Below are 25,383 nucleotides of genomic sequence, written 5' to 3' on the forward strand. Positions count from 1 at the left end.
AACACCATTTTAAATTCACTGATTTCCATAATTTTTACCTTAGTCAAAAGAAAATTCATGATAAACAATTTAGGTGTTACCTAGCTTTAAAATCTTATTGATAGCTGCAGAAAAAAAGTACATTCAGAATTCATTCCATTTGAAGGCGTCAGTAATTTGTAAAACACAATACACTAAAGAAAGAAAATGGATTATACTTGTTCTTTTAAATGATTTACAAAGAGGCACTTTTAACTTGGGCATTATTTATATTACACAAGATCTTCTTCCACTGTTTAGTGTAATCGTATCCTATGGCTTGAGCTGAATGATTAAATAGCCCAACACCAGTCTGTGCAGTGTCAAAAACAGGCAATGAATCCACAAAACAGCTTTCAAAATAGATTCACATATAAACGTCAACTTGGAGGCCTTTCCTACTAATCAGTTAACAAAAAGATTGTGGTACATCATACATTATTACCCAACACATCATCCTTTGAACAAATTTAACAACTGCAATATTTTGCTGTAATTTTAAACAGCCAGAGGTGGAATGCAAGAAGCCAGTGCCATGAATTCCAATCTTTGGAACAGCACACTGAGTGCAGCTGCCTTGAACACACTGGATAGTTTCCTTCCCAAATCTTTTTGTACGCGTACATATTCAAATGTTAGCAGCACCATACAGGATATAAAAGATGGGACCACCTCATTGACAGGACCGTCAATGCAACAAGGCAGAGGAAAAAAGGAGTCCCTCAGCGGCATATCACTTCAACTGCATCCCATACATATGGGCAGTAAATACCACAGCAAAGATTATTCCACATCAAAGAGCAAAGAAAGGATATTATGCTTCAGATGCATATATTTCATCAGTACCTTACCAAAAATCTCAATTTAGAGCTTCTATATTACCCAAATTAATTGAATATAATGCTATAAAGTCATGCTGCAATCAACTGAAAATAGGTCAAACCTAATCTTGAAAATTCAGTACATACAAATCACCAGTGTGTATCCTGCTCAGTAATATTATCATTCTTGATCTAGATCACCAAACAAAATTTCAGCATGTCACCTTATATTACCAAAGTATCTAATGCAGCAGTGAATACTACTGTAACAGGGGTAGCTTGTTACATTAAGATGCCAATTATAAAAAGGATAAAATGTTTGCATATTCACAAGAGTTCAGTTGGCAAGAATTAATCCTAGGTTTGATCCTCAAACTGCTGGTTAGCAATAAAGGGTGGATATAAGAAAAAATAAACCAGAAAGGATTTTTGGAAAATAAAACTTATCTAATCTTTTTTACAAAAGCCACTTCTAGTTTTATTCACATTAAACACTGGATCAGTCTGTTTAAAGTAATAGGCACCATAGCATTGACTTTTAAAGCAGTTTTGTAAATCACCTATGGCTTATTATACCCAAATAGATTCATTACTGCAGCTCACGTCAAATATTCTAATCCACACCATGGTGCTCGTTAGAAATCTACACGGTAACCAGATACACAAAAACTTTCTGACTATAATCAATGCATGGAAAATCTGGCTCAAATGAACTGCTCCTCAAACCAGAACTGTTACTCAATACTAATTGATCCTAATCATTCAAATTAGTCTACACCAGAAACTCCACTTCCTTGCCCATAATGTCTGTCCCCTTCCCTTCTCCACTTCCAGACTTGTTCCGCCCCCAACAGATGGCGGAAGAGAGGAGAGGAAAGAGAAGCAGCAGGGGAAAGAGGGAAAGTAGCACCTTCTACCCTTCCATTTTGTTAAACCCTACTCTATATAAAAGCCTCCATGAAGGTTAAATCTTTGTAGCTTCATGCACCTCCTGTTAGGCCTGACAGCCATATTTACACTGCAGCAAACTGCTTAGATTTATTTAGTATTTGAAATCACTAAACTGCTGTGTAGTTCATATTTAAAATTAGACTGTAAGCTGTGATCCACATTTCACTTAACTGTCAGTATAATTAGCTGCCAGAATTTTCACAGCACAAAACCTTGCTCAGAATAAACAGCAAGGGTACTTTTTAATACCTGTGTTGCACCCCTCCTCACTAAGCGACTGAATATTTCTGTACCACACATGCAAACCAAAAACTGAGCTTCACAATCTGTGCTAATTTTCATTATATACCAGTGCTTCAGGGGGACAACAATTAATATTGGGGCAGGAAGTGTTATGAAGAGGCAAGTTTTCAAAAAGAAAAATGAATACCTAGGTCAGTAATATTAGGTCACGCCAACCTAAAAATAAACAGATTAAAACAACCTGGGGGTTGAGTGGGGCATCATAACCCACAGTTTAGGAAGCCCTCTTACACAACATTTCACTTTTTCCAAACAGATTTCAGGGTCCTGTAAGGAGAGCTTGTTTATCAATTTGAGAACAGTGGATATAATCTGGTTGGGCATAAATAATTTTTTGTACAATGCTAAGTTTTATTCCTACAGTACATAGGAAGAGAGCTTACATTTATTATCTTATCGCACCTCTGAGGACGTATCAAAGCATTTCACAGTGATGCACAGATACTAACGTTAGGCATTCCAGAAACTTCAGGCTTTCATAACGCTAATAATCCGTAATTCTGTATTTTTGGATGTATCTGAAGGCTTGTAGTACAGAATGAGATGCCCATTTCCTTCAGGTGACACCACCAGGTTTTTAACATCCAGTTGATTTAACAAAATAGAACCTTTGTTACCCAAAACTTCGCTGGATTCTGGGGAAGTGCCGGAAGATTGGAAAACGGCTAATGTTACGCCGCTGTTTAAAAAAAGTAACAGGCAAAAGGCAGGGAATTATAGGCCGGTTAGTTTAACGTCTGTTGTTGGAAAAATGCTCGAATCCGTCAAAGAATAAATAGTGAGGCACCTAGAGAAGAATTGTTTGATAGAGCAGATGCAGCACGGATTCGTTAAGGGGAAGTCGTGTTTGACAAATTTATTGGAATTCTATGAGGATGTGACTAGTGCGGTAGACAGAGGGGAACCGGTGGATGTGGTGTTTCTCGATTTTCAAAAGGCGTTTGATAAGGTGCCGCACAAAAGGTTGCTTCAGAAGGTTAGGGGGCATGGAGTTGGGGGTAAGGTGTTAGCGTGGATAGAGGATTAGTTGTCTAATAGGAGGCAGAGAGTTGGTATCAATGGGCGCTACTCTGATTGGTGGTTGGTAACTAGTGGAGTGCCGCAGGGATTGGTGCTGGGGCCTCAGTTATTTACCATTTATATAGATGATCTGGAGGAGGGGGCTGAGTGTAGGGTGTCAAAATTTGCTGATGACACAAAAATGAGTGGAAAAGCAAATTATGCGGAGGGTGTGTAAAGTCTGCAGAGGGATCTGGATAGGCTGAGCGAGTGGGCGAGGACCTGGCAGATGGAGTACAATGTTAGCAACTGTGAGGTTACCCACTTTGGCAGGAATAATAGCAGGAGGGATTACTATTTAAAGGGCGAAAAGCTGCAGCATGCTACGGTGCAGAGGGACCTGGGGGTCCTTGTGCATGAGTCGCAAAAACCCAGTCTGCAGGTGCAGCAGGTGATCAAGAAGGCGAATGGGATGCTGGCCTTTATAGCGAGGGGGATAGAGTATAAAAGCAGGGAGGTCTTGTTGCAACTGTACAGGGCACTGGTGAGGCCGCAGCTGGAGTACTGTGCGCAGTTTTGGTCGCCGCACTTGTGCGAGGATATTTTGGCCTTGGAGGGAGTGCAGAGGAGGTTCACTAAGCTAATACCAGAGATGAGGGGGTTGGACTATGAAGAGAGACTAAATAGACTGGGTCTGTACTCTTTGGAGTTTAGAAGGATGAGAGGGGATCTTATAGAGACGTACAAGATAATGAAGGGAATGGATAGGGTAGAGGTAGAGAGATGGTAGGGTAGAGGCGGGGGGCAGTTTAGAACGGAGTTGAGGAGGAACTTCTTCATTCAAAGGGTGGTGAATCTCTGGAATTCTCTGCCCGTTGAGGTGGTGGAGGCTGCCTCACTAAATATATTTAAGACACGGGTAGATAGGTTTTTGGTAGGCAAGGGAATTAAGGGTTATGGGGAGAAAGCAGGAAAGTGGAACTGAGCCACTTCAGATCAGCCATGATCTTATTGAATGGCGGGGCAGGCTCGAAGGGCTAGATGGCCTACTCCTGCTCCTACTTCTTATGTTCAAAACAATACAACATGTGCATGGAGAATATCAGCAACCAAACTTCACACTATTTCTCTTGCATTATAACCGCTCTCCCAAATTAATAAAATGATGCCTTTTATACTCAACGTAGAACACTTGCTCAGCCATTGATATACTGTATGAATTAGGCCACAAATGTACAACTTCCCAAATGCTATCCCAAAGCACAATTGTCCCAAGGCTGTGTTCCTGAGAGTTAGAATCAAATTTCTAAGGACCTTGCTACTGTAATCTCCAGATGCTCTCATCTCATTTAGTGCAGAAAATGTTTTTAGTTCAATTCAGCATGCATGCTAATAGAGCTCTCTTCTGTCATCCAAGTCCTTTTGAGTTCCTTGCTCAAGTTCTGTATCAAAACTTGCTGCATAATAATTTAGGTCAAAACACCACTGCTGCATTTTCACTACCCAACAAGTTCCTATCAGTGTGATGGTACAGTGCCTTTAAGAAATATATTCATATCATGTTTCTTGTGAGGGGTATGTTTTACATGGTGCCAACTTGTCTGCAAAACAGACAACTCATATACTGATCAGTATCAGATCTTGCTTTGACAAAGGGTCATCTGGATTCAAAAGGTCTGCTCTTTTCTCTCCTTACAGATGCTGCCAGACATGCTGAGATTTTCCAGCATTTTCTCTTTTGAGCTCATATGCTGAGGCTAACGATTGCTTTTAGCTAGGGATGTTTGTTTTAATCTGCATTAGTGTGTTTTTGTTTATTTGCTTTTTCTCCTGGGTTTCAGGCTAGGGGTTGGGTTAGGTTGATTGACAGTCACGTGCTTAAGGAGAGGAGCTAAACTTACAGGGAAAAGCAGGCAGTTACTTGCTTCTGAAAGAAGCAAGAAATCTCTCTCTGCAGGCTGCTGATGGGGACCTGCTAGGAGAAATAGGTCTCCCTCTACAGAGATGTTCTGGAAGCTCAAGGACTGGTAGCTCAATACGAGCACACAAGCTTGTGTGTTGCAAACTGATTTTGAAGAGCTGCTTAAATCTATAAGAGGAATATTGTTTGAATTGGAAATAATTGAGAGAATTGTAATATTGTCATGTTTAAGTATTGTTCAGTTGGTAAATGTTAAGCTATTTAACAATACAATTTAACTATTGAAAAAAGTTTGTTTTGTTAAAAGCTTCCTAATGTGTCAACAGAATCATACCTGGAGCAAAACACAATATTCTCACATTAATGCCAAAATAACAAATAGTTGGGGCACAGTCAATCTTCATAATATTGGAGTATCTGATCTGGTATCTTGACATCAATCCGCTCAATTTGAAGTCCACTGGCAATAGCTGAACAGAACAGAGTTCTCAATTGCATTCCTGGCTGTCTAAGTACTCATTTGTACCAAATTCTATATTATACTAAAAGCTACTTGAAGCATTGAGCTCATTTAAATTCAGGAGACAAGATTAGCTTACAGCAGGTTTTTTTCAAATAAAGCAACAGACAGCACCTCACAGCTGTTAAGCATTCCACATAAAGAAACACATGCAATAGATAAATTGTCAGATTTAGAGTCCAATTCCTGCTCAAGGCAAGTTTCATACTTGCTAAACACTCAAATCAAAAATACATACTAAAAGTTATATATCAATTAATTATAAGGCACATTAGATACATCAATTTTAAAGGCATGTTTTCACCCTTTTATAGATGTTACTATAGCAGTCAGTGATGACAAATGGCATTAGAAAACACAAGGATCCAGCAACATTCATGATAGGCTGTTTTAAGATACCAAATGGACCAAAATGCAGAAAGCCCCACAGATCTTTTAAAATTAAAGCCCATGCATTTTACACTGCAAACTACATGCCAAACTGCTAGCTCAAGTATATTTGTTCCATTATGCCAGTGTCAACAGCGTCTGTCATGCACTTAACAGGTTACCCTCCTACGATCATCCATTTTTCTAATCAGGCATGCTATTACCAAACGACAACCTGTATTTGTCAGACAAAAAACAAATCTAAGCACTGCAGAGACACATGTCAAAAATCAAGGGATATGATACACTGAAAGGGACGAGTTAGCCAGCAGGGAGACCAGTGTAACACGGCAAGATCTGGCGTTGGAAACATTCAACTACAAGATTAAAACCAAGTTACTCAAAATTCCATTAATCTCAAACACGAGAAAGCAAAGTTGGTTTAACACTGTCAAGCACATGGTCAATTCAGCACCTGAGGAAGATTCTGGACAGAAAAAAAGTCCCACCTTTCTCCAAACAGATGTCCAAAAGTAGGACAGGTTTCACAAACAATCGATTAGTTTTAATGCTGCAAACTTCATTGTAAACGAAGGCTTTGTATCGATTATCATGGAACGCTAAAGCTTCACTCAGGGCAGCTGAGCCCTGCAGACTGCAGGGTAGGGCGGGGATAGGGCCGGGGGGACTGACTGGAGATGGAGCCAAGACGAGGTTAAAAGGAGGGAGTCCGCCCGGTTGCGGGGCGAGGAGCTCGGCCGATTAGGAGACAGTGACTCGGATCTTGGGGAACTCCTAGGCCAAGAACTCCCCCCGACACCAGCCACAACATTCAACTCCCCAGCCACCCGCAAGCCTGTCACCCGCCACTTGCTTACCCCGGGTTCTGGCCGGCTTCCCACCGACAACCCGCCAATAAAGCCGGCCTGCGACAGCACTCAACACCGTGTACAATCCCACCTCCAGGTCGCCGGCAGTGAAGCCGTTATGCTGCCACGCAACCGACCTTCAATCCACGCAACGCCTACCCACCGCTCCCCATTGGCTAACCCCGCTGCCAAGACCCGCGTCAATCAGGCAGAGCGCAACTGTTTATTGGACAACTGTGCTGTCAATCATGATGAGAAGGCGGTAACACAGCCGTAAGCAAGTTTGCCTGCGCCGGGCACTGATTGCAGTAACGAACCTGAACACCGTTTAAAACCAACTGCCGGAAACCGTAACATGCGCAATAGCAGCGCCTCAACTGCGGTACCGTAGTAACCGAGATTAATTTCATTTCAAATTGCTGAGTGAATGCAGAACGTGTGGAATTAACACGTTCTCTCAATGTCTGCGTGGGTTTCCTCCGGGTGCTCCGATGTCATAGCAATCGTAGAAACTTTACAGTGCAGAAGGAGGCCATTCGGTCCATCGAGTATGCACCGACCACAATCCTGCCCAAGCCCTATCAATGTAACTCCACATATTCACCCCACTAATCCCTCTAAACTATGCCAGTTGCAACACACCCATTCCTGATGAGCTCAATGCATTCTACGCCCATTTTGAGCAAGAAGTCAGCCCTCCACCTCGGAAGCTTTGGATCAACCAGTATCTGGAGTCACCATTACAGATGTCAGAGCAGCTTTCTCAAAGGTCAACCCATAGAAAGTGACTGGCGTGGATGGGGTACCTGGACGACACTTAGGTCCTGCGTGGATCAGCTGGTGGGGGTATACACAGATATCTTCAACTTCTCTTTACAACAATCTGAGGTCCCTATCGGCTTCAAGAAGATAACCATCATCCCAGTACTTACGCCAAGCAACATGACTATTGTCTGGTGGCTCTGACATCCACCATTATGAAGTGCTTCAAAAGGTTAGTCATAGCACGAATCAATTCCAGCCTCCAGGATTGCCTGGATCCACTAGTTTGCCTACTGCTGCAGCAGATCCACAGCAGATGCCATATCCCTGGCTCTGCACTCAATCCTGGAACACCTAAATAATAAGACACTTACGTCAGGATCCTATTTACTGACTCCAGCTCAGCCTTCAACACCAGTCCCTCAAAGCCCACCAACTTTCTCAGAAGACTAAGGGAATTTGGCATGTCAGTTACAGCTCTCACCAACTTTTACAGATGCACCATAGAAAGCATTCTTTCTAGTTGTATCACAGCTTAGTATGGCTCCAGGTCCGCCAAAATAAACTGCAAAAGATCATGAATGTAGCCCAATCCATCACACAAACCAGCCTCCCATCCATTGACTCTGTCTACACTTGCTGCTGCCTCAGCAAAGCAGCCTGTATAATTAAGAACCCCACATATCCCGGACATACTCTCTTCTACTTTCTTCCTTTGGGAAAAAGATACAAAAGTCTGAGGTCATGTACCAACTGACTCAAGAACAGCTTTTTCTCTGCTGCTGACAGAGTTTTGAATGGACCTGCCTTGCATTCTACACCTTCTCACAGCCTTATAACTGTGACTCTCTTGTTTTCTTCTCTATGAATGGTATGTTTTGTCTGTATAATGCACAAGAAACAATACTTTTCTCTAAATGTTAATTGTGACAATAATAAATCAAATCAAATCATTATTCCCTCCAAACTAGTCATCAAACTCCATGGCCTGGGTCTCGGATCCTCCCTCTGCGACTAGATCCTGAACTTGCTAACCCACAGACCACAATCAGTAAGGATAAGCAAGAACACCTCCTCCACGATCATCCTCAACACTGGTGCCCCACATGGCTGTGTTCTCAGCCCCCTCCCATATTCCTATGACTGTGTGACCAAATTCCCCTCCAACTCAATTTTCAAATTTGCTGACGACACCACCGTAATGGGTCACATCTCAAACAATGATGAGACAGAGTACAGGAATGAGATAGACAATCTGGCGAACTGGTGCGGTGACAATAATCTTTCCCTCAATGTCAACAAAATGAAGGAGATTGCCATTGATTTTGGGAAGCATAGTGGAGAACATGCCTCTATCTACATCAACAGTGACAAAGTAGAAAGGATTGACAGCCTCAAGTTTTTAGGTGTCCAGATCACCAACAACCTGTCCTGGTCTCTCCATGCTGACATTATAGTTAAGAAAGCCCAACAATGCCTCTACTTTCTCAGAAGACTAAGAAAACTTGACATGTCAGCTATAACTTTCACCAACTTTTACAGATGCACCATAAAAAGCATTCTTCCTGGTTGTATCACAGCTTGGTATGGCTCCTGCTCTGTGCAAGACCGTAAGGAACTACAAAAGGACGTGAATGTAGCCCAATCCATCAAGCAAACCAGCCTCCCATCTACTGACTGTCTGCATTTCCCACTGACTCAGCAAAGCAGCCAGCATAATTAAGGACCCAACACACCCTGGACATTCTCTCTAGCACCTTCTTCTGTTGAGAAAAAGAAACAAAAGTCTGAGGTCACGTACCAACTGACTCAAGAACAGCCTCTTCCCTGCTGCTGTCAGACTTTTGACAGGATTACCTTGCATTAAATTGATCTTTGTCTACATCCTAGCTATGACTATAACACTACATTTTGCACTCTCATTTCATTCTTTATGAATGGTACGTTTTGTTGCATAGCATGCAAGAAACAATACTTTTCATTGTATGTTAACACGTGACAATAATAAATCAAATCAAATGTTAAAAGCACTAAATAAATGCAAGCTGCAATACACTTATAGATGATGGTAATGTGGCTGTATCATCAAATTAGAAAAAAATCTATTCTCATGACCATCTTGCTCATGCATTTGTTGACAGGGAGGCAAGAACAAATCCCATCCTCTGCCAGGTTTATAATTAGAGCCCTCCTTACTCTTGTCCTTTGCTATGGTCTGAACATGATTCACAGATAGCCGTAAATAAGAAGTGACTCAAAAAACTCAGTATGCAGTTCAGCTGGAATTTATTCACAGTTTTGCAGTATAGGCCTTCGATAGATGTGGCAGAGACATTCAGAACTTAAAATTACAAGAACAAATTACAAAGTCAAGGACCATTTGAAATTATGGAAAATATTATATCCTATGAAACCTTTTTTAATCATATCATTTTAATGAAGTTAATTAAAGCTAACTGTGAGCTGCAGACATTGTACAGCACTCACTCATCAAAGCAAATCCTGATTTTACTGAAAAGTTTACTAATAAACAGTAATAATGCAACTAAAGATCAACAGTACTGATTAACCATAGCAACACCATGCAAAGTCCAGAATCAGACATGCCTGTCAGAGAATGCAACAAGAAGAAAATAAACAATTTCAGGAACAGTTTTCATGAAGGAAACCAAGCATGGTGAGGATTTTATTTGTAAAGTGTGTTTAAACATAGCATCTCTGATTAGACCAGGGCATATATTGTGCAGTTTCACACAATGTAATCTCAGCAAGCAGTAAAGATTATCTTTGATGTCATTTTTCAAGTCTAAATAAGACAACTAGAACGTTTTCAACTTGATCCTATTTGACTAGATTTTTATAACATGCACGCCATCTGAGGTAAGCATAATTTTGCATCTGAAATTTTTGGAACAGAATATTACGTGATTTAATCATGTGAAGGATGAGAACTAATCACTTGACCAATGAATGTTTATCCATCCAGTGTCTTCATGGTAACAGATTGTATTTTGAATAATTTCAGTATTGTTGTTCCTGTTACCTGTTAATCTAAATATTTATCACCTTGTAAAAAACATTCTTCCCACTATCTGTTCTGAGTTTACTATTTACTATGTTTCTATTGTCATGAAAGTGCAATTTATGTCAAGTATTGATTCTTGATCGACCAGCTGGAAGCCTGAAATAAACTTGTAAAAACAGACTTTTCAAAAAAAACAAATGAGGTGATTTGAGGTTACAGTCAAAGATGGTTACCCCAATTTGCAATACTGTACATTCAACTTTCCAATTCATTGCAATGGAGATAGTCTGCAAAACTGGTCAAAGCAATAACTTCAGTGGTGGGTGAAAGCCTTTCATCTCCTGTTTATTAACAAGGCATATAGGCAATCACCTGAGATATTTAACTTTTGGGGACAGACTATTAAACTAATTTTTTTTTGTTTTTATTCCAATTCAATCCAATCAAATCCAAGTCAGAGTCCCATCAAGTTGGGACATTCCCGATCCAAGCTGACAAGACAGGGCTCTCACCTCCTGTCTTGGGCTTGATCTACATGATCCAAGCTGATTGGAGTAGGTATAGCTCCTCCTCCAAGGCTTGATCTCATTTGCATCTTAGCCAAAAGGCTGAGATGCCGCTTTGAAAAATTGCTTCAAATGAAGCTAAAATGTAACTTAATGGCTTCAACCAAGTGCAGTATGTTGATACTACACTTGATCTTAGCCAAAAGGCCGAGAAGTCTAATCAGGCTATTAAACTAATCAATTGGACAATGAGACCCTAGATAAGGTAGCTTTCCATGTATGAGCTAATCAAGTTACCCTCGGAATACACAGACAATGTCACTTTTTGGATCTCCTTGGCAGCTGGAGGTCACATGACAAACCAAAGTTTGTATGCTTTAAGTATGTTTTTTCAGCAGAACTAAGCTTAGCGCAAGACCCAAGTGACGCTCATCCTGCATCCCTCTCTCCCTAGTACACTTGGCAAGCTTTGAGTCCTGTTTGCTTACCATGACCATCCCAGGAGAGAGATTTCTTAAAATAACTCAATCTAATATTACTGTCTCCAAAAAAACAACCAACTTGCCTACATCTTTAAATCGGAAGTATCAATTTCAGCCTATAAACATCTAAATAGCCAAACTACAAGACAGTGTCCTTTTCACTTTTTATGCACTCTAATTTGGTCAACCTATCCTTCCCCACTGTGTAAACTGTATATGTGTGTATGTGCACTTTCATTGCATGTCAATGTCAGGCTGTGTTTTATTATTTTACTTAGATCGATTTAATGTAATAAAGCCAATCACTTTGTTAAACTCAAGAAAACCTTTTTCCCTTTCCTTATATGACCGCTGCAGGTCTCTCTGTTTTGGAAAAGGACATACTTGCCAAGTCAATGAGACAGTTAAGTAGTCACTGACTTTGCACATAACAAAGGGACATGCATCAGCCATATAAGATGAGGGAAAGGAGAGGAGCCATTTAACCCCTCCTCACCTGATTGTAACACTACATTGAAACAACAGTAAATACTAATTTTATAACCACAGATTTCTTTAAAAAAATGGAAGCTTGAATTTGATTCAACTGTCTATCTACACGGGGCTTTGCAAACTGATGCAGACTATTTATTGGTATCTCCTCAATACAAGATTATTCTCACTGAATCCAGCCAAGGTGAGTTTGAAAATTATTTGTTTTAAACAAGGATTGCCTACAAACAGGTTTTCATTATTAGAGGTGTAGGCACATGAAATGTGTGTATCGCAGATATATATTATGCGCATATATATATATTCAGCATGTAGTAGAAATCTTTGTGTATTGTATATTGTGTACCAGATACTCCACAAAACTATATTCCAAACTCCAGCATTTACATCTAACAGACAGTAAGGTTCCCTCAACTCTCTGTCCCTCCCTGTTGCTGCATAAACCATTATGTCACTTCTACCTCCAAAACCTTCAATCCCATTCCCAAACCAGATATTTAGTTTTGGGGGATGCACCCCACTTCCATTTTGAATACAATTAACTCATTTTGCTGGTAGTTTGAACATCTGTCGGTCAGTAACTTTTCCTAACCTCATTGCAGACTGACATTTCAATTATAGGCTCACAGTCATGATCATAATTGTAGGCTTGAAGGGCTGAATGGTCTTCTCCTGTTTCTATTTTCAATGTTTCTATGCAGAAGCCCTAATCCCCAGCATTAAAACCTGGATATGTTTGTGGGAGAACAAAGGTCTGTGCTCAGTGAAAGCAAAACTAGGGAATAAGTGACAAATGGCCCCATGGAGAAGGGGGATTTGTATTGGGACAGAAACATTTTGGATATTAAAAACAGGGTCAGGATAGGAGAAATGTCACTCTGAAGATATTGAACTCAATATTGAGTCCAGAGGGCTGTAACTTTCCTAATCAGAAGATGAGGTGCTGCTCTTCCAGTTGTCATTGGGCTTCACTGAAGCGTTGCAACATACCAAGGACGGATATGTGGGCATGGCAGCAAGAGGCTGACATGAAATGGAGAGTGACAGGGAGGTTGGAGTCATGTTTATGAACCGAGTGAAAGTGTTCACAAAGCGGCCATCCAGTCTGCGTTTAGTCTCACCTATGTAAGTAGACCACTTTGGAAACAGCAAATACAGCAGATGTTTTGCTTTCACTAAGCACTGACCTTTGTTCTCCTAATTAATACATTCTGATATCTTACCTTTATGCCACTACTAGCACCTTCTACAGCCTTCACACTGTCATTAAAGCTTTATTTATCTCATGACCTACACTTCTTTGTTCAAAGTCTCCTAGCTCCCACCTTCTAATCTGCTCCAGCTCTCAACCCTTTCTAATAGTTTATTATCCATCACATTTCTCCCTCTCCAGCTCTGATGTAGTCATAGGGATTCAAAATGTTAACTCTTATTTCTCTCACTACAGATGCTGCCAGACCTGCTGAGCTTTTCAGCATTTTCTGTTTTTGTTTCAGAAAGAAATTCAAGCCCACTATTTGACTTTCCAGCACTTAGCTTTTTAGGTGGATGATTCATAACAAAACACTGCAGCAGCAGCATCAACAGAAGCAGGACACAACAAGGTCACTAATTTAAGATCAGCTTAAAAATGTTAATGACTCTCACGCAGTGCAGAACTGGAGTCTGGGGATGAGAAGATTGTCTCTTTGGCAAAACAGGTTTAACAGCCAGGAGGTAACATGATGGGATACACATATCACAACAATACCACAGTGCCACTTGGGCATGACTCTACAAAACAGATTATTTGTACTCAATAGCCAGTCAAAGGATAGAGATGTTATTTTACTTTGCATGTGGATTTACAAATCTGCATGCTCAGTGCAATCATGTAAATGAGCAGATCAATTTCGCCAGACATTATTAACCTCTGAAATGTTTATTAACAGAATGTGAATCATTATACAAGTTCAATAATGTAAATTTCCTGAAGGAATTCATTTCTACTTCAGGGCGAGGTATTTTGTTTGTTATTGGTGAGTCAGTATGTGGAATATATACAGGTGTATTATTTCAATGATATATAACCAAACAGGAGGTTGAGTTGCATAGGACTCTGATCCAATGTGCTTGTGGCTTTAATATAAATATTTATGTAAGGTTTTAAACTGTACACCCTATCTAAACTATGAGGTAAATCAATAACATCTAGATAGTCTCCTATGTTAATTTTCTATAATTAAAGGTTGAATCTTGCTTGTGGCCTGGGAAACTCTGACCTGCACACTTTGCACTTATAGACTGCACACGCAACACATTTGTGACTTCACACTTCATTTTTGTTTTTTCACACTGGGTTTGGGTTAGCAATGCAGATTACAAGCCACGCTAGAGTGTGCAAGGAGGGCAGGTGCAGAGGCAGCCCAGTTAGAAGGCTCACCTCGGTTTTAGAACCCCGTATCCCAGTCCCAACAGTGTATAAAGGCCCCTTGCCCCTAAACCTCAATCTTTATCCCCACCCATACCCTATATCAACCCAGATCATCCACAGCACCCCAATGTATCCTTCATTGTTACTCACCCAACATGCATTATGTAATGCCCACATATTCCATGCAATATCAATAGGAAATATTTTACATTTTTTGGGAAAATAAAGCTCTCACCAGCTAATAAAAGCTTTAATACAGTGGAAACAATTGCATTCTACCATGTGAAAAAAGCCTTGTAATACTGCACCTGCCAATCCCACCGCACCATCCAAGCACAAGGGCATCAGATGCATGGTAACATCACCACCTACAACTTTCCCTCCAGATTACACACCATTCTATATCACTGTCCCTTCACTGTCATTGGGTCAAAATTCTGGAACTTCCTTCCGAACAGCATTGTGGGTGTACGCACAGCTCAACGCTTCAAGAAGATAGCTAATCACCATCTTCTTAAAGGCAATAAATGTTGGCCTCGCCAGCAATGTCCACATCCCATGAAAGAATAAAAAGAATCCTATTAGCTTGCATCAACAAACCAGAAATCAGGGACAAGGGACAATCTGCTATTACAACTTCTTGAAACCATCATTCATTTTCAGATGAATGGAACATCTGCCATTCTGAAATCTACCAACAGTTGTATCTCAGCCAAGTCTTGATAATGGCTACAATTGTCTGAACAATAGATTGGTCGGTGGGAAAAAAAGAACGATGTAAAGGTGGTTAGATTTTCCAAGTGTCAAAACCAGTTTTTAAAAAATCAGTCAGAGCCACTTAAATTATGGCAGAAAAAATGACAGCACATGCTGACAGGACATTTTGCAATATTTTCACTGCATGATAGAGCTTTCTTCTTTGGAAAAGAACTGTAATACACATGAATAAATACACAATGTAAAGGTCAACTTACTTTTAAAGTACAGATCCCTATGATGAATCACTCTTAAAACATATCTACATTACAATACAGTGCTTAATGGTGAAATTTGAAGATGTATAAGCACTTTACACTCATCTTTAAGAATGTTCCAGACTCCTCAGCAGGCTTCATGAATTCTCTAACCTGACATGCTTTAAATAGTCTTCCAAAATCCCCACAGCACCAGATGAAAACAGTACAGGAAGAAATTCTATTCCTTTCTCTTATTTAAATCGAAGAATCTTGCTCAGCAGTGATGGGGATGTGTTTTGCACAGTACAGCATTCCCAAACCACAAAGAGGCCAGAGGAAAATGGTGTGGGGTTAGTGATGCAAGGAAAATCAGATTTGCTTCAAAAAGAATTTGTACACCTGAAAGCACCCTTGCACCCAGATGAATATTCCAGAGTGCTCAGTTTATAATGCCACCTATGTTTTTTAAAAATAATTTACAAGATATGGGGTCCCTGGCTTGGGCCAGCATTTATTGCCGATCACTAATTGCCTGTGAGCAGGTGGGGCTAAGCTGCCTTCATGAACTGCTGCTGTTCATGGTGTAGGCCAATCCAGTGTTGGTAAGGGAGGTGTTCCAAGATTTTGACCAAGCAATAGTGAAAGAACAGTGATGTATTTCCAAGTCATATGAGTGACTTGGAGGGCAACTTCCATATGGTGGTGTTCCCATGTGTAAATGCCCTTGTCTACAGTATTTATATGGATAGTTCATTTCAGTTTCTGATCAATGGTAATACCCAGGATGTTGATGGTGAAAGATTCAGCAATGGTAATGCCATCAAATGTCAAGGGATGATGATTACATTCTGTGTTGCTGGAGGTACTCATTGCCTGGTACTTTCGTGATGTGTAAGTTACATGTGTCATTGGTTGGTAATGCCCTCTGCAAATCAATTATCCAATATTGTAAAATAAACATAAGAACAAAAGAACTACAAGCAGTAGGCAAATTAATCCCTTGAACTTGCTCTGCCATTTAATACAATCTCATCTTGGCTTCAACTTTAACATATATAAAGTGATTACAAGAAGCAGTAAAAGGCTTGGAATTCTGTGGTGAATAACTCACCACCTGACTTCCCAAAAGCCGTTGAACCTGCTCTGCCATTTAATACAATCATGGTAGATCTCATCTTGGCCTCAACTTTAACATATATAAAGTGGTTACAAGAAGCAGTAAAAGACTTGGAATTCTGTGGTGAGTAACTTACCACCTGACTTCCCAAAAGCCTTTTCACCAAGTCAAGCAGAAGCCAAGATTGTGATGGAATAGTCCCCAACTTGCCTGGATGAGTGAAGTGGCAACACTTAAAAAAAAATTGACACTGTCCAGTACAAAGCAGTCAACTCAATTTCCATGCATCCACTATCAGAAATATTCACTCCTTCCATCACTGATGCATCATGGCAACGTGCATCATCTGCAAAATGTATGGCAGCAGCTCACCAAGGCTTCTTCAACAGGACCTTAGAAACCTGCAACTCTTTGCTGGCTTGTACTTCCAAGTCAGGATGCTGTCTGGGGATTGGGGTGGGGAACTTGCAGGTGGCATTCCCATATGCATGCTAAATCTAGGTAGACAAGGCTAGAAGGCATATGGGAATGCCACCTGCAAGTTCCCCACCCCAATCCCTGGACAGCATCCTGATTTGGAAATACAAGTCAGCAAAGAGTTGCAGGTTTCTAAGGTCCTGTTGAAGGAGCCTTGGCGAGTTGCTGCCATTCATTTTGCAGATGAAGCACATTGCCATGTTGCATCAGTGATGGAAGGAGTGAATATTTCTGATAGTGGATGCATGGAAATTGAATTGGCTGCTTTGTACTGGACAGTGTCATTTTTTTTTTAAGTGTTGCCACTTCACTCATCCAGGCAAGTTGGGGACAATCTTGACTTCTGCTTGAATTGATGAAAAGACTTTTGGGAAGTCAGGTGGTGAGTTATTCACCACAGAATTCCAAGTCTTTTAGCTACTTCTTGTAACGACTTTATATATGTTAAAGTTCTAGTCAATGCTAATCACCAGTATGTTGATAGTGGAAAATTTGCAATGGTAATGGCAGTGAATGTCAAGGAAAGATGGTAAGATTTACTTAACTTTCATTGCCTGCCACTTAAGTGTCACAAATGTTTACTTGCCACTTATCAGCTTAACCTAAATGCTGTCCAGGCCTTGCTGCATGTGGGCACAAACTGCTTCATTAACCGAGAAGTTATGAATGGGATTGAACATTGTGCAATCCTGAATGAACATCACCACTTCAGACCTTATAACTAACTGAAAGTCACGATGAAACAACTAAAGATATTTGGGTCTGAGACACTCCTCTAAGGACCTTCAGCATCAAGATGCTTTAGCAGAATGGATTTATTTCCAACAGCCGTAACTATCAATCTTTGTACTTTGCATCACTGCAGCCAGTGGAGACGTTTCCCTTATTCCCATCAACTTCAATTTTACTAGGGTTCCTTGATGCTACGTTTGGTCAAGTATAATCACATATCAGGTTCAGAATTCAGCTCTTTGTGCATGTTAGGAGAGATGTTATAATGAAGTCTGGAGCTGACTAGTCCTCATGGAATTCAAACTTAACATTAGTGAGTACGTACCACTTGATAGCACTGCCAACTGTATCTTTAATCACTCTGTGATCGTTGAGAATAAACTGATGGGGCAACGATTGTTCGGCATCTGTGAACAGGATATCCCTGGGCAGTTTTCCACATAGTCAGGTCCTGTTATATCTGCACTGGAACAGATTGGCTAGGGCTACAGCTAGTTCTGGAGTACTAGTCTTCAGCACTGTAGCCAAATTGAACTGAATTAACTGAAGATAACATCCGTAATGTAGGGACCTGAGGAGGCCAAGCACTTCTAACTAAAAACAGTTGTAAATGCTTCAGGCTGCCTTTTGCACTGATGTGCTGGGCCCTGCCATTATTCAGGATGGGGATGTTCGGAGAGCTCCTTCAGCCCATTTGTTGTCTAACTGACCACCACCACTCACGGCTTGATGTAACAGCTAGCATTGCAGGGCTTTATTAGATCTGGGATCACTTAACTCTGGCTGTAAAACACTGCTTCCACTGTTTGTAATCCTATGTTGTTGTTATGCTGGTTTGAAACCTTGTTTTTTTTATGCTTGGTGCTGTGCAAGGCATGCTCTTCTAAGCTCCTCACTGAACTAAGTTGGTCCCTTAGGTTGAGTGTAATTGCAAGGTGGGGGATATGTTGGACCATGGGGTTAAAGATTGCAGTGGAATATACTTCTGCTGCTGATAGCTTACTGCATAAATGCCCAGTTCAGTCACCAAGGAAGTTTTTCAATTAAGCTAACTTTTTGGCATTTTTGTTATTACAATGGTAACTACACTTTTAAACTAGAATTGTTTCATTTAGAACACACTCATTCCAGTTGCAGATAATCCCTAGATACAGTCACAAGCCAGATACAGAATCAGGTTCAGGTGCTGACACTGACCAGACATGCAGTCACTCACCAGACATGTAGTCATTTCATGTGCTGACACTAGGTGGATACAGAAGCACTTCCCGAATATGCAATATTTCCAGATACTGACAATACAATAGTTCCAGAAAGCAGAAGCCTAGTAATGGCTATGGGAGAATAGCTAAATGTTAAGTAAATATATATGGCACCTGAAGGTTCAATTTGAATTGGATTGATTCCTGATCATGTAACCTGTTGGTACAGAGCCCATAAATGTATTTAAGATCAATAGATGGGTGATTTGTTTTCAAGCATTTTGATTGGGCACTGGAGTTTTAACATCTAATGATATTGCTTGAGTTCTTAGTATCCAGTGGCAGATTAACTTATTACAAGGCATTTGTTCATTTATAATATTATTTAGTTTGCAAATTATCCTAGGAAAGGAAAGGAAATAAAACAGAATTAAGCGCATTATTAATCAGTGATTTACTCAGCATTTGATTGAAATGGTTACTACGTATTACTGTGGAGGATATGAACTATGATTCAATAAGTGTAAATACATGGGAGGAAAAGGTAGCACTAAATCAAGGAGGATTGTACAAACAACAGTCATCTTTAGCACGCAACTGGATGATTAAAATATTCAAAATTCTCAAGAATATTTCAGCATAATCTTAATCTGGGTTTTGACCTGATCACAATCCAGTAATTCACCAACATTATCGTCCTCATGATCCGGATATGAATTTTGCTCAGAGCATGCTAAACTATTGTTTGAAAAGTATCATTCCTTTACGTGTACTTAATTTAAAGGTAATATTTTAAAAATCAACAAGAAATGCTTTTAAACATAATCCAGAGTTTCTTGCCTGCTGCAAGATGCTCTCCACAGAAAACTAGCATAGGAAATTGAAGACTCTACAGCAGAACTGTAAGGTGAAAGCTATTTCACATAACAGGCAATTCCCCTTGGTTCCTTCCCCTATTTTTAATCTCTCAAATACTGCAAGATTGTCCCATAGATTTAATGGAAAGCAACGCTCCTGTGAATTGTCACATCTTGGGGGAGGAAAAGTCTTTGTAATTGTGCACATAATTTGGGCTTCCCAGGATCTTTCATTGCTCAAAGTGAGTTGCAGGCACAGATGCTGAGTTACAGTGAAGTGGACGGGAGCTTTTTAAGTTCTCTGCGCTGAGCCAAAGTCGATGCCTTCACAGACTCCAATTTTGGTGCTGGCGGGGAGCTGCTCAAGGCTGAGAACGTGGCAGCCATTGCTCCCTGCGAAAAGCGGAGACAAGAAAACATTGTTTAAAAAAAAACTCATAGAAAGAAAATAAATGAACTTGTACAGGTTTAATGTTATTTTCCTTCATCTACTGTGATATAGACTCAGGGTTTGTGAACAGTTAAATCGAATGAAACATATTTCAGCTAGTTGTTTCATGGAAGCTAACAGAACAGTCTTGGGACACCTTGAGTATTATGTCAAGGCTACTTCAGAAACTACTGCTACCCAGTGAATGAAAAAAATTTGTACCAGGCTACCATTGTTAAAAAAAAGACTTCTTGGTAGGTAAAGATATCACAACAATTGATCATGCACTGCATATCAGAAAAAACAATTTCAGTAGTTGCTTTACTTCAGTTACACAGTGCAGCTAAATACAGGGCTCAAACAGAAGGGTTCTGGGACACAAGCCGACTGCTGTGCCAGCAACTGGCATTTCATAGAACTCTACTCCAGAATATGGCGTTTACGTCATAGAACAGGATCACAGAATCCCTACAGTGCAGCAGGAGGCCATTTGGCTCATCAAGTCTGCTTTGACTCTCTTGACAAAGCATCTTATTTAGGCCCTCTCCCCACCTCATCACCACACATATACGAATGCTATTCTGGGATACTAAAGGGCGATTTACCATAGTCAATCCACCTAAACTGCACATCTTTGGACTGTGGGAGGAACTCATGCAGTCACAGGGAGAATGTGCAAACTCTACACATTCACTCAAGGCCGGAATTGAACTCTGGTCCTTGGCGCTGTGAGGCAGTAATGCTAACCAATTTGGTACTGTATTGGGGCAGAGGAGATTGCCAAGAGAAATTTGGATGCGGTTGTCAGTACACACATCTGCTTGCACATCACAAATACAGCCTACCTTAATAAGATGGACATCCTGCCGGGCCAGCTGGCTCTGTGGCAGCTGATCTCGGTCCATAATCCACTGATGTTTCAAGACCTGCTTTGCTGTTAAGCGTCGGTGTGGATCAACATGCAACATTTTGGAGACAAGATCCTGTCCAAAAGGAAGTTTTAATGTATGGATGAGTTTTATTTCTTATAATTAACCAAAAGAAGCAAACAAGTACTGCCTTCAGTAACAAACAAATTGAGGAATTTGAAGTGCATTCATAGAGTGCCTTTAAAATATAAATGTATCCAATGTGTTTCAGAGCAGAATAATCAGGAAAAAATGGATGTTGAACCAAAGGAGATATTAAGAATGGCCAAAATCTTAGTGAAGGGTGGCTTTTAAAGTGGGCTGTGAAGGAAGAGAGGGATAGACAAGCTGAGAAATTTAAAGGAAGGAATTACAGAGCATAGTACCTAGACAGCTTAGTGCACATTCACCAATGGTGAAGTGAGGACAGGAAGGGATGCACAGGAAGTCGGAATTCCAGGAATACAAAAATCTGGGGATAGAGTGATGCAGGGTTGGAGAAGGTAACAGAATTAGAGAAGGTAAGGACACAAATAAATTTAAACATGTGGATGTGAAATTTAAATTTGAAGTGTTGGGGAACCAGGAGCAATATAAATCAGCAAACACTGAGTTGATGTTTAAGCAAAACTTGGTGGCAGAGTTGTAGATGAGTTCAAGTATTACAGAATGCAAAGAATATGAGACTGACAGGAAGACACTTAAAACAATCCAGTTTGAAGGGAATGCTTTAGATGCAGATGCACGTGATACTACAGAGGTATAAAGTCTTTGTGATAGTGGGCATATGGAGTCAGAAGTTGGCTTGGAATTAAAATCGGGCACCAAGGTTGCTAACAGTCTTGTCCAACCTGAGACAACTTCTTATGAGGGAGTAATCGCGAAATCAAAGTCAGTGGTGAGGGAAAGAGTTTGTGTTGGAGATTGCAGACAATAACATCAGTCTTTTTGACTTTTAACTGAAAGAAATTCCCAGTCAACCAAGATTGGATGTTGTACAAGCAGTCTGACAACTAAGAGTTAAGGGTGGATGGTGCAGCAATACAAGTGGTCCAACCAAGTGGCGCAATGTTGGAATAAACACAGAAAATTCTTGAAATACTCAACCTGTCGGGCAGCATCGATAACATTTCAGGTCAATTACCTTTTGGAAGAACTGTCTCAGAAACCATCATCAACATCCCTGGGTATGTCCTGTCCTTCCAACAGGACAGACCCAGAAGAGCTGGTGACAGAGAATTAAATAGTCAGGAGGGAATTGTGATGTGGAGATGCCAGCGTTGGACTGGGGTAGGCACAGTAAGAACTCTCACAATACTAGGTTAAAGTCCAACAGGTTTATTTGGAATCATGAGCTTTCGGAGCACTACTCCTTCATTAGGTGAATGAAGGAGGGAATTGTCCTGGGAATCCTCAACATCGACACTGGATCCCCTGAAGTCTCAAGGCATCAGGTCAAACATGGGCAAGGCAACCTCCTTCTGATTATCACATACCATTCCCCCTCAGCTGATGATCCAGTACTGCTCCATGTTGAAGATCATTTGGAGGAAGCAATGAGGGTAGCAAGGATGCAGAATTTACTCTGGGTGGGGAACTTCAATGTACATTACCAAGAATGGCTTGGATAGCACCACTACAGACCAAGCTGACCATGTCCTAAACAAAACAGCTGCTCGACTGAGTCTGTGGCGGTTGGTGGGGAACCAACAAGAGGGAAAAATATACTTGACCCAATCCTCAACAACCTGCCTGCTGCAGGTGCAGTGGTACATGGCAGTATCAGAAGGAGCGACCACCATCATGGAGACAAAGTCCCATCTTCACATTGAGGATACCATCCGTCGTGTTGTGGTATTTCCACCATGCTAAATGGGATAGATTTTGAACAAATCTAACAACTAGACTGGGCAACCATTAAGTGCAGGGGCCATCAGCAGCATCAGAATTCAACTCAACCTCATGGCTTGGCATATGCCTCATTCTACCATTACCACAAAGCTAGTGGATCAATCTAGGGATTCAATGAAGAGTGCAGGAAGGCATGTTAGGAGAAGCATGAAATACCAAAAATTGAAGTAGCAACTTGGTGAAGCTATTACACATGATTATTTGCATGCCAAACAGCAAGTGACAGGCAGAATTAAGTGATTCCAAAACTAACGGATCAGATATAAGCTCTGCAGTCCTGCCACATCCAGTACTGAATGATAGTGGACTATTAAACAGCTCACTGGAGAAGAACAATCCACAAATTTCTCCATTCTCAGTGATGGGCGGAGTCCAGCACATCAGTGAAGATGATAAGCTGAAGCATTCATGATGCTTCAGAGGTCCCCAGCATCACAGATGCCAGTTTTCAACCAATGCAGCTGTCGTTGTGGAGAACAGGACAAGGAAGGTGGGTTTCGGTGTTTTCACATCTTACATCATCATCAGCTGTTCGATCACATTGTCTCAAAGGATCTAAAATGCAACTAAGAAGCAGCAACCTCTCAGATGTAAAAGAATATTATATTTTGAGATTTTCCTTTAAAAGTGACTTGAGCATTAGTAAACTTTCCCATTTATTGTAAACAGCCTGGGCTAAGTATTGCACAGGTAAGATGCCCTTATCCTTGACTGAAAGGCCTTGCAAGCTTACAAGGAATTGTTCTCAACCTCAGAAGAATCCACAACTGTACAGGTGTAATTTTTCTTTTTCGAACATCCATCTTTTTGAGTTCTGAGCTTTCTATTAATTCTCATGATTCATGTGTAGTTTTGGTCCATTAGGAACTACCTCAAATTAATTCACAGTTTATTTATTTATTAGTCACAAGTAAGGCTTACATTAGCACAGCAACTGAGTTACTGTGAAATTTCCCTAATTCCAAATAGGACTGTATTTCAGCTGAACAAGATGGTCTATTTTTCTGGGCCAGATTCAAACTCAGGCCCTCAATATAGTAGCACACTGTATCAAACTGCCCCCCTCCCTCCGATAATTGTTCTGTAGCTAGGGTGAACGTTGGACCCTTAGAGGATGAGAAGGGGGACTTAGTGGTAGGGGATGGGGAAATGGCTGAGGCCCTGAATAACTTTTTTGTTTCGGTCTTCACGGAGGAGGACGTGAGTAATTTGCCGGGTGTTAGCGATGGAAATATGGTAGGAGTGGAGGGCCTGAATGACATTATTGTTACTAGAGAGGCGGTGCTCGACAGACTGGAGGGACTGATTGTGGACAAGTCCCCAGGACCGGATGGAATGCATCCAAGGGTTCTGAAGGAAATGGCGGAGGTGATAGTGGATGCCTTGATGATTATTTTCCAAACATCGCTGGATTCCGGGGAAGTGCCAGAAGATTGGAAAACGGCTAATGTTACGCCGTTGTTTAAGAAGGGTGGCAGGCAAAAGGCGGGGAATTATAGGCCGGTTAGTTTAACGTCTGTTGTAGGAAAAATGTTAGAATCCGTGATCAAGGAGAAAATAGCGAGGCATCTTGAGGAGAATTGTTTGGTAGAGCAGACGCAGCACGGTTTCGTTAAGGGGAAGTCGTGTCTGAGGAACTTATTGGAGTTCTATGAGGATGTGTCTAGGGCGGTGGATGGAGGAGAGCCGGTGGATGTGGTCTTTCTTGATTTTCAGAAGGCCTTTGACAAGGTGCCTCACAAGAGGTTATTGCAGAAGGTCAGGGGGCATGGAGTTGAGGGTAGGGTGTTAGCGTGGATAGAGGATTGGCTGTCAAATAGGAGGCAGAGAGTGGGTGTCAATGGGTGCTATTCGGATTGGTGGTTGGTGACTAGTGGAGTGCCCCAGGGGTCGGTGCTGGGGCCTCAGCTATTCACCATTTATATAGATGATCTGGAGGAGGGAACCGAGTGTGAGGTGTCGAAATTTGCTGATGACACCAAGATTGGTGGAACGGCAAATTGTGCGGAGGGTGTGGAGAGTCTGCAGAAGGATCTAGATAGGCTGGGCGAATGGGCCAGGAACTGGCAAATGGAATTTAATGTTGGCAAATGTGAGGTTGTCCACTTTGGTAGGAATAATGGTAGGAAGGACTATTATTTACGTGGTGAAAAACTGCAGCATGCAACTGTGCAGAGGGACCTGGGGTCCTTGTGCATGAGTCACAAAAACCCAGCCTGCAGGTGCAGCAGGTGGTCAGGAAGGCAAATGGGATGCTGGCCTTCATAGCGAGGGGGATTGAATATAAAAGTAGAGAGGTCTTGCTGCAACTGTACAGGGCACTGGTGAGGCCGCAGCTGGAG

General features: G+C 41.1%; 2 protein-coding genes and 1 pseudogene across 7 annotated transcripts in view; all 3 read right to left on the reverse strand.

Moving 5' to 3' along the window:
- cep85 (centrosomal protein 85) overlaps window positions 1-6,878 on the reverse strand; it is a 56,805-nt gene extending 49,927 nt beyond the window's left edge. The window contains exon 1 of the mRNA XM_080211226.1: window positions 6,781-6,878. The gene's annotated coding sequence lies outside the window, so the exon portion shown is untranslated. The remainder of the gene's footprint in view (window positions 1-6,780) is intronic.
- A 4,263-nt stretch (window positions 6,879-11,141) lies between these two features.
- LOC145358047 (U2 spliceosomal RNA) lies at window positions 11,142-11,283 on the reverse strand (annotated as a pseudogene).
- Window positions 11,284-19,372: 8,089 nt separating this feature from the next.
- The window catches only part of LOC145357941 (ribosomal protein S6 kinase 2 alpha-like), a 234,951-nt gene continuing 228,940 nt past the window's right edge, over window positions 19,373-25,383 (reverse strand). For all 6 annotated transcript variants that reach the window (XM_080211530.1, XM_080211529.1, XM_080211534.1 and 3 more), the window contains 2 exons: window positions 21,068-21,205; window positions 19,373-20,185 (listed from right to left, as the gene is read on the reverse strand). In XM_080211530.1, the coding sequence (XP_080067656.1) occupies window positions 20,060-20,185; window positions 21,068-21,205 (264 nt within the window). In that variant the 3' untranslated portion in view covers window positions 19,373-20,059. The remainder of the gene's footprint in view (window positions 20,186-21,067; window positions 21,206-25,383) is intronic.

Source organism: Carcharhinus amblyrhynchos, chromosome 24 (genome assembly GCF_965287045.1).
Source record: "Carcharhinus amblyrhynchos chromosome 24, sCarAmb.v2.hapA, whole genome shotgun sequence".
Lineage (NCBI taxonomy): Eukaryota > Metazoa > Chordata > Chondrichthyes > Carcharhiniformes > Carcharhinidae > Carcharhinus > Carcharhinus amblyrhynchos.